At 53.0% G+C, this 9,407-nt stretch overlaps 1 protein-coding gene across 2 annotated transcripts; it reads right to left on the bottom strand.

Annotated features, from left to right (window-relative positions):
* Nucleotides 1-264: 264 nt before the first annotated feature.
* ARL2 (ARF like GTPase 2) lies at nt 265-7,331 on the bottom strand. 2 transcript variants are annotated; one of them, XM_075073216.1, is made up of 7 exons: nt 7,245-7,331; nt 5,816-5,901; nt 3,407-3,780; nt 2,778-2,888; nt 1,850-2,012; nt 1,271-1,351; nt 265-900 (listed from the first exon to the last, which is right to left on the bottom strand). In XM_075073216.1, exons 3-7 carry the CDS (start codon nt 3,574-3,576, stop codon nt 766-768), a joined length of 660 nt encoding a protein of 219 aa, XP_074929317.1. In that variant the 5' UTR covers nt 3,577-3,780; nt 5,816-5,901; nt 7,245-7,331; the 3' UTR covers nt 265-765. The 2 variants fall into 2 exon arrangements, with proteins under 2 accessions (XP_074929317.1, XP_032653576.1); XM_032797685.2 differs by having other exon boundaries at nt 3,407-3,631.
* Between the last annotated feature and the right edge of the window lie 2,076 nt (nt 7,332-9,407).

The raw sequence follows: 9,407 nt of genomic DNA, 5'->3' as shown, positions 1-9,407 counted from the left end.
AGTTCAGGATAGAGTGGGAGGGTGAGGAAGATTCTTGCAGAACTCCCCCCCACCCCCGCCTCGAGTGCCCTGTTCTCATCTGCAACTCAGTTGAGGCAGGAAAAAAAAATACGGGCATCACTAAGCCCATGTGAGAAACCAATGCCGTAGCTGGGTATCTAGAGCCACCCCTAGGGGAAGTCCATCTCTCAGGGGAAGCTGGCACAATAAGCCAAAACCACAAGGCAACCCACGCAGGGTCAAGGAATCCAGGCATAGCCAGGACATAGGCCACTGATTTTATTAGCGCAGGAGATGACAAATGTGAGTGAATGTTTGATACAGAGGTGGGTTTGGGTTTTTTTTCTTTTTTTTTTGGTGGGGGGAGAGTTCCTCTCTACCAGTCCCACTCACATACACAGTTCAACAGGCCTTGTGCTCCAGTGATGGGGCCTCAGCCCCCACAACTATAAATGGCCTGGTCCCTCTGCTTCCCCAGCTTCCCCCGAACTGATTGCCAGCATTAAAGGCTCAAACCCTGAAACGCATGCACGAGACCCAGGCCAGGGGCACTAAGCCATGCGTCAATCCAGGGGGCAGCTGGGATCTAGGCCGAATCCAAGGAGAGTTGCTCTCCCAGTGATTGACTGTTGGAGGAAAGCATGATGGGAGAGTCCATGGAAACAACAGCCACATGGTCCTGGAAACTCTGTTCAAAGCTTGGATGCAGCCCTACCCTCACTCTTGCAGCCCCACACAAAGGAGGGGGCCACGTCTGGGGCATGGTCAGTCCGTGGTGAAGATCCGGCTGGAAATATCATCCAGGAGCCAGTCGATCCCTGTCAGCAGGTTCTCCCCAGTGAAGGCACTGCAGGCCTGGATGCACCAATGATGGCTTTTGATGCTGTCTAGTTCCAAGGCCTGAAGGGAAGACAAGACAACGCTGAGCTACCCGAGTGTGCTGAGACCAAACCTGTCCTCAGCCCACATCTCCCAGCAGCAGCACACCCTCCTGTCCCTGCTCTGGGGAGGGAAGGATTAGTCCCTTACTCACAACCTGGTAAAACTGAGGCACAGAGAGGGGAAAGATCATACAGTGAGTCAGTGATAAACTGGAGACAAGTCAGAAGTCCTGGCTGTCATTCATCTGGTGTAACTCTTCTACCCGACTCCCCTTCCAGAGCTGGGAACAGAAGAGCTGACTCCCAGGCCCTGCCCACCATCCTCCACCCAACAGACCTTACTCCTCTCAGTCAATATCCCTGGTTTGCTTCAGGCCAGTGGCTCTCACCTCCCGGATGGCATTGGAGGACAGTGCTCCCGGCAGGTCCTGTTTGTTGGCAAAGATGAGCAGGGTGGCTCCGGCCAGGCGCTGTGGCGAAGGAAGCACAGGGTGAGTTGCATGGCCCTGTTGTCTTGGTCCCCCATGCCCGTTAGCCTCCTACCCCGTCAGCAGCCTACCCCCTCCTCCTCTGTCCCAGAAGGGTCTGTTTCTCAGTCCTGAGGGACCTGGCAGCAAGGGGACTGGGGTCCTCTCTGCAGCAGAGGCAAGTGGTGCCTCCAGCAGGTCAACACCAAACTAGGCCCCTCAGGGATCCCAACCCAAATCCCAGCTACCTCCAGCCTAGTTCAGCCAGAAGTTGTCCCACCTACCCAGAGCATACAGCCCTCCCGAAGGACACTTTGCACAGCCCACTCCCCCATGCCCAAAAGATACACCACCTCTCCCAAGACATTTGATACAACCCATCCCATACATATCACTTTTCTCGGCAGGATACAGCCCCCACACCCTCAAGGAGAATTGGTACAGCTCCCTCCCCCGCCCCATATAGACCCTCTCTGCTCCCCAGATAGATGCAGTTCCCACCTCTTCCACCAGAAGGCTCTGCAACTCCTGCTTGCAGACCTGCAGGCGCTGCTGGTCAGCGCTGTCCACCACCCAGATGAGACCATCTGTGCTCTCAAAGTAGTTGCGCCAGTAGGAGCGCAGGGATGTCTGTCCGCCCACGTCCCAGATGTTCAGCTTGAACCTGAGCAATAGAAAAAGACACAGAGTGTGGAGGTAAAGGGGCAGTCAGGTAAGATCCCAGCATGCAATGGGAAACAGGCATCCTGGAGCAAGGAGGGGACATTCCCTCTGCATCTGGCTCTGGGGAGACCAAACCTTCTCCAAATCCCTTAAGAGTGACAGAAAGTGAGCAAGGGGTTGAGCTGAGAGTCGGGGACAGGGGATTTGACAGTAAAGCCTCATCTTGCTTTGGTTAAGCTCTGAGGACGGAAGAACCACCCCCATGATCTGAAGGGAGTTAAGCTCAAGGGGGAGCTGGAACAGTTAGGGGAATGGGGTGAGGGATCTGTACAGAACTTGGAGTAAAGAATCAAGGTTATTGAGATCTATTAGGCAGGGGAATCAGCTCTCCAAGGGCGCACTATAGAATCACAGAAATGTAGGGCTGAAAAAAGACCTTGAGAAGTCATCAAATCCAGCCCCCTGCACTGTGGCAGGACCAAGCAAACCTAGACCATGATATTCAATTTGTGATCCACTGAAACCTCAAGATCCTTTTCCACAGTGATACCACCTATGGCTAAGGGGGTTTGAAACCAGGGCTGAACGGAGGCTGAGGGTTTGTACTGTGGGCCGGGTTGGATAATCCTGCCCTGGAGGGGGTGGAGATCAGACTTTGGAGGGACAATTCTCTCCAGGGGATGGATGGATGGGCTGGGCTGGGCTGGGCTGGGCAGGGCAGGTTTTGGGGCCTGTGGATAGATCAGACACTCCGCTGTGCACTCACCCTCGGTGCTCTAGGGTTTTGATGTTGAAGCCCAGTGTGGGTGAGATGGTGTCGATATCCTCCCCGTTGAACTTCTTCAGGATGGTGGTTTTGCCAGCATTGTCTAAGCCACTGTGGGAGGCAGGTCAAGGAGATGGCAGCTCAGAACATGGAAAGCCACATGAGCGTGTGGGGGGAATGGGATGTTAGTGTCACAGCTGGATGGCAGATCAGCCCATAAAAAGGAAACTCCCAGCTGGGACCAGCGCAGCCTCTTCCTCTTCCATCAGCCCCTCACAGTGCTTGGTACAACCCTATTTACCCTTCTGTTCACTGGATACACCCCCCCCCCCAGGACATTTGGTCCCCCTCACCTGCATACCCACAAAATATTGCACTCCTCCAGGCCACTTGGTAAAGCCCAGATCCCACAGCCACAGGATACATCCCTGCCCCCAAAGCCCTTCGCACAGCCCAAACCCACAGGATACACCCCCTCCCCCCAGAATTGTTGGTACAGCTCAGACCCAGACCCACAGGATACACCCTAGAACTGATGGTACAGCCCAAACCCCAGACCCGCAGGATACATCCCCCCTTTACCACGCGATACTTGGTACAGCCCATCCTCTCCCCCTGCAAAAGGATACAGCATGAGGAGCCGCAGCTCCCGCTCCTTCTGTCGCATCTTCTTCAGAATAGTCAGCAGTCCCATCACCACCACTCCAGCCGCCTCTTCCGCCCCGCCCGGCACCGGTTTTCCATGGACCAGCGCCCATTGGGTCCCGTCGCCGCCAATCACCATAGCGTTGATCTCCATTGGGTGCACTCACTCCAAGGTCCGCCCCCTTACCGAAAACCAAGGAGGACGGGCCCTGCCGCCAGGAGAGATCCCTCACAGGGCTAGATTTTCCCACATCGCCACCTAGACGAAGGGTGTGAAATTACAGGTCCCACCCACAGGAATCACGGAGTGGGAGGACTGTCGGCTACAAGAATCCTTAAAAGGAACCCACAGCGTCACCTGGGGATGGAGACTGGTATTACAGCCCCTCAAAGAGGTTTATTTACAAGTCACATGCAGAAAGCTAGCCAAACCCGAAATGGGATAGCTGGGTGGGACCCCATCTAAGCCTGGTGACCAGCCAAGCCCAAGGGAAGGCAAGATGCCCACACAGGCCAGGGGAAAATGAGCCACAGTGGGGGCAGTGAGTCACTGGCCCCACTCTAGATCGGGTGGGGGAATTAGCCCAGCAGCAGTGCACTCCAACAGCCAAGCTGGCTACTACTGGCCCTGACCCCACTGGCTAGGCTCCTGCCATCCCTGCTGGTGGCACAAATCCCAATGCAGAAGGGAAGTTGCTCTAGTGGCTTGGCCATGTCTAAGCCCAGTTTGTGTCATCACAGGTCTCTGAATCTTCTTCTGTTGCTAGGGATAGTGCTAAGAGCAAACAGGCCATCCTTATCAAGGCCAGGGATTCCCATGCACCAGATCCCTTAAGAGAGGGCAATGGCACCTCTGCTTTCACTGCTATTAACTCCTCCCAAGACATTGGGGATCACCCTTCCTCAACAACTCAGAGCTTCTATGTGCATTAGATTGGGAGCAAGGACCATTGTGGGGGTGCTTATTCTGCAAAGCACCCATCACTTGCATAGCTGGTGGATGATATACTATGTTTACACATCTCACCTTCTGAAAGGAGAGGGTGCTGCAACAGTTGCAGAGCACCTAGCTGGTGCTATGCAATGAGTACAAATGCCTCTGCATCCCTGTACTGGAAGGAGATGCTGCAGCACAACCAGACAGCTAGTCAAGTTGGTGAGCATAGAGAAACAGCAGCATCACAAATGACCAGTAGCAGGGAAATTTGCAGCCGTTCTTCACTTCACTGGTTCTTCACTTCACTTCCTCATCCACAGAAGCCCTTCAGGAGCCAGGCTGGAGAAACTAATTCAGCTATTTGCTCAGTGAAAATTTGAAAATTGGTGCCTTCTCCATTCTGGGATGGAATTTCATACTGGCACGTGATGGTGGAGTACGAGCTCTGAAGAATGAAGTCCCCCCTACCTCAGCAAAAGAGCAAATGTCCTCCCTCGTACCTACATGGGGTCCAACTCTCAGGAGTTAGAGATGACCCAGCCCTTCAACCTCCACAGGAGCGAGTAGCCAGAGAGGGGAAGTGACCTGTTTTTCACAAGTGCAGAGCAGCCCCCCAACTTGTATGAAGTACAGAAGCCGGAGGTTTTCAGTACCGCTGGCACTGATATAGGACTGAGAGGCTGAATGCCAGTCAATGGAAAGTTTTTTTTTTTTTTTTTTTTTTAAAAGAGAAACTTTCACTTTCCTAAGGGGAGCAAGTCTACTGGCAAGCAGAGTAAACAATGTTCTAGGGCAGGAGTCGGCCACCTTTCAGAAGTGCTGTGTCGAGTCTTCATTTATTCACTCCGATTTAAGCTTCCGCGTGCCAGTAATACATTTTAATGTTTTTAGAAGATCTTTCTATAAGTCTACATACAACAATAGTTTAATTATATATTAAGTAAATAAGGTTTGAAAATGTTTAAGAAACTTCATTTAAAATTAAATTAAAATGCAGAGCCCCCTGGACCGGTGGCCAGGACCCAGGCAGTGCGACTGCCACTGAAAATCAGCTCACGTGCTGCCTTTGGCACATGTGCCATAGGTTACCTACCCCTGTTCTAGGAAATAGTACCTAGGAGGGCACTGACTTTATTAATCACTATTAATCATTTGGGAGAAGCTATTTCTCATTACTGCCTAGCTGAGTAAAGAGATCAGATTGCACTCCTCAAAAGCCAAAGCACCTTTTCTTTGTTGGCTTCAGAGTTGGTTCCGGTAGGACTGTCAGCTGAGGGAGGGGGAGGTTAACTGATAGATATACGACACAAGCCCTACTGTGGGCAGTTTTAGTGGTTAAAAGGTGCCTTAGGCCTGGTCTACACTACAGGGGAGATCGATCTAAGATACGCAACTTCAGCTATGAGAATAGCGTAGCTGAATTCGACGTATCTTAGATCAAATTAAAATTACTTACTTCGCGTCCTCACGGCGCTCAATCGACAGATGCGGTTCCCCCGTCGACTTTTCTTCTGCCTCTCTGAGCTGGAGTTCAGCAGTTGACTGGAGAGCAATCGGGGATCGATTTATCGCATCTACACTACACATGATGAATCGATCCCCGATAGATCGATCGCTACTCGCCAATCCAGCGGGTAGTGTAGACGTATCCTTAGACTGCTATAGCTTGTTCCTCTTCCTGTAGGGGAATAGCTCAGCACCTTTATATCCCTATCACAATGTCCAGCTGGAGCGGTGGGGTGTTGTACTGCTTTAATTAGACCAAGCTCAGTTTTCTGTAGTTTGTTGGAAGTGGACCCAATCCTGGGTCCCACAAGCTTCTAAACCCCCTGGGTCTGGGTAGGGTCTAGTCCCTGTTTCTGGGTCTCTAGGGTGGCCACCCAGGTGCAGGCCTCTTGTCCGAGCCCTTTGGTAGGTTGTAGGGCACTGCAGCCCGGCCACCCTAGGCCCCAAAAGCAGTGCCTCAGCTATCCCAAACCACTCAGCTGCTTACGCCCCCGCCCTGCTGCGGAGGCCTCTGGTTTCTAGTTAAAAGGGCAACATGAAAGGACCATAGGCTCAGCAAAGGGAGTTCTTAGCCACAGACACACTCAAACAAGCACTGGAGATTTACAGCTCTTTGCAAAGCAACAGGTCCCAGGTATGCCGCCACTCTACCCCCAAGTCAGATCTCCCCCGTACTGAGAGTCTCAGGTGTACACCAAGTTTCAGGCTAGGCCCTGTCCAAGGCCCAATCCTTCCAGGTATTTAGATTCCTTCCCTTACTTTCAATGCATGTTAAGAACTGAAATACCTTTGAGGACCTGGGCCTAAGGCCCCTTTCTACCCTGCTTTAGCAGTGTAATTTATACCCACTACATGGTCCCATTACTAGAGGTGGGCAAAGGAGCCATGGTGTGAGAATCCGGCTGTAGCGGTTTGATGTGAGAACACCCCTTCCCATGGCTGGTTTTATTCCACCAGGGCTATCCTGTCTTCTCCCCTAAACAGTACATACATCTAGCTCAGTGCTGGGAAGGTGTCCTGCTGTCAAGCTCTACTAAGGAGCTAGAGGTCTCCTGAAGACAAAATGAGGAGTAGGGAAGGTAATTAGAGGAAGAGCCCCATCCTATGACCATGCCCATAGCCTGGGATGTGCTCCATGTTTCCAGGGAAAGGAAGTAAAGGCTACTGGAGGAAGTGGAAGGCGGGGTCAGTCTAGCTATAGAAGTAGCCTCTTCCATTACATAGGATTCCCCTTCTCCTTGCTCTGGAGTAGGTGGCCCTGTAACACCAGCTGTTCTGTACTTCTGACCATCTAAGGTACTTATCTGGCCCCCAATAGGAGAGCCGGTGTGGCCTAGGGGATCATGCACTGGACGAGGACTCAGGAGAGTGGGGCTGACCTGCTGGGTGACCTTGGGCAAGTCACATTTCCTCTCTGTGCTTCAGAGTCCCCCATTCACCTGCTTTGTAAAGTGCTCTGAGATCTGCTGATAAGAGACAGAGAATGCCATCATCTGGGCACCTTGAAGACTCAACTCTTTTCCTCCCTTCCCATCATGAGGCAGTGCTGAGCTATTATCCCCATTGTACAGATGGTGAAAACCGAGACTGAATGGCCTGCCCAAGGTCACGCCGGGAGTCTGTGGCAGAGCTGGGAATTAAATCCAGGTCTCCCAAGCACCCTCACCACTGGGCCATTGTCTCACCCCAGAAGCAGCTCTGTGGACAGAGAAGAGAGGGAGGTGAGGGATGGCACGTCCTGCAGCATGAGATCAGCTGGGAGGAACATTTCAGGGTCTGTGACTGCTCAAAGAGGAGCCCATTAACAAAGCCAGTAGGCCCTCTTCAGGGACTCGCAGGGAACCACAGACCAAAGCAGACAAGAAATAATCAGCCACCAGCCCAAATGCTATTTAAACAAGGATGTTTATTAGTCCCAAGCCTCGCCCCTACAGCCCCTACCCTTGTGATGCTGTACTAGGTGCCACCTACTAATCCCAGAGCCCCATGCTAGGGCGGCACATTTCACTCAAGCGCAGTTTGGGCCTCGGATAAGGGCTGGAGCCAGGTAGTCAACGGTCACTGACACAACAGAAGCCAACTGCTCTCAGAGATGCCAGGGTTCTGCAGAGGGGGCTGCCCGTAGTGCTGACGGAGTTCCAATGCAAAATGTCACGGCAACTTAGCACCAGCTGCACAGAACTAGAAGGCAATCCAGTTCTGGGTCCACACACAGCTCTACTGATGCCCATCAATCCAGGCCCACAACCCTCATGCTATCCCAGGCTGGGCTCTGCTTGAGACGCCCCCCCCCCCCCCCAGCTCTGCCAATGCTCCTTAATCCCAACCCGACTCCCCCGCTACACAGTTCTGTTAAAGTCCCTCTCAATCCTGACCCCCAGTCTCCTGGCTTCCTCTTCCAACTCTGCTGATCCCCCTCAATATCCACCACAGCCCCCTGCTACCCAACCCCCAACTCCTCTCACACACAGCAGCCAATGACCTCCAATTATGGCCTCCAACAACACTCTCCACCTCCACTAGTCCATTCCTGGGCTTCTCCTGAGCTGACACTGCCAATCTGGCCCGCTTAGGGGTTTAATCCACTGAGGAACCACAAAACAAATATAACCCAGCTCATGTAGCTCCTGTGGTCAAGTTTAACCCAGATTTCTGATTGAGAGAGGCTTTATAGTTACTGCTGCTCAGGGCCCCCTAGGAAGGTAATGTATTCCACTGCTCCAACCCACAAAGCACCGAGCCGTAGGCTTCTACCCCTACCCTTGGCCTCCACACACACACCTACCAGGAGCAGCTCGCCATGCTCATCCAGTTCAGAGAAGCCTGCAGTCTCCACACTCCATCCTTCTCTGCTGGAGCCAACTGCAATTAACAGGGAGTCGAGACTATTGCTGGAGGTACCCGGTGGTAGAGACGTGGTGGTTCTCGTCCCGCACGTGAGCTCTGCTGGCCCCATCTCTGTGGTGGGACCCTCCACATCAGGGATCAAGGAGGGAAGCTGTGGAAGGTGTGGTGTCGGTCAAGGCCCCAGGCTAGACAAGGAAGCAAGGTGACTCCCAACCAGAAGCAGCGGTTCAGAGATCTTTCTGAGGCAGAGAAGAGGCCCAGCCAAATCTGCACTGCCTCGGTACAGGGCGAAGATGCAAAGCTGCCCCCACCAGTCACACCCAAACCAAAGGCTGCAGAACGAGTGGAATCACCCAGGAGGAAATGGGGACAACCTTGGTCTTTACACCAGAGAATTCCTTCCTGTCCCAACACCCCTATATGGAGAAAGCCGCCCGTGATGGAAACCAAGCCAGCCCTTCAAGCCAGCATCCCGCCCACCAGGGGATTTCTCAACACCTTGAAAAATCAATCCCACCCCAAGCACCAATCATAATTGCAGGGAAAGACCTCTACCAGCTCCTAGCTCCATGCAGCTCTCCCCAGCCAGAGGGCAGAGCGGGGCCTAGGCTGTTTGCTCCCGTCGCCCGTTACCCAGCAACCAGGAGGTGTGGAGAATCTCACCAAGCAGGGAGCCTTCCGACAGCATCCAGAGC

Source organism: Chelonoidis abingdonii, chromosome 17, assembly GCF_003597395.2.
Source record: "Chelonoidis abingdonii isolate Lonesome George chromosome 17, CheloAbing_2.0, whole genome shotgun sequence".
Taxonomy (NCBI): domain Eukaryota; kingdom Metazoa; phylum Chordata; order Testudines; family Testudinidae; genus Chelonoidis; species Chelonoidis abingdonii.
The sequence above is the reverse complement of the archived record's forward strand: the minus strand, read 5'-3'. Positions and strand labels throughout refer to the sequence as shown.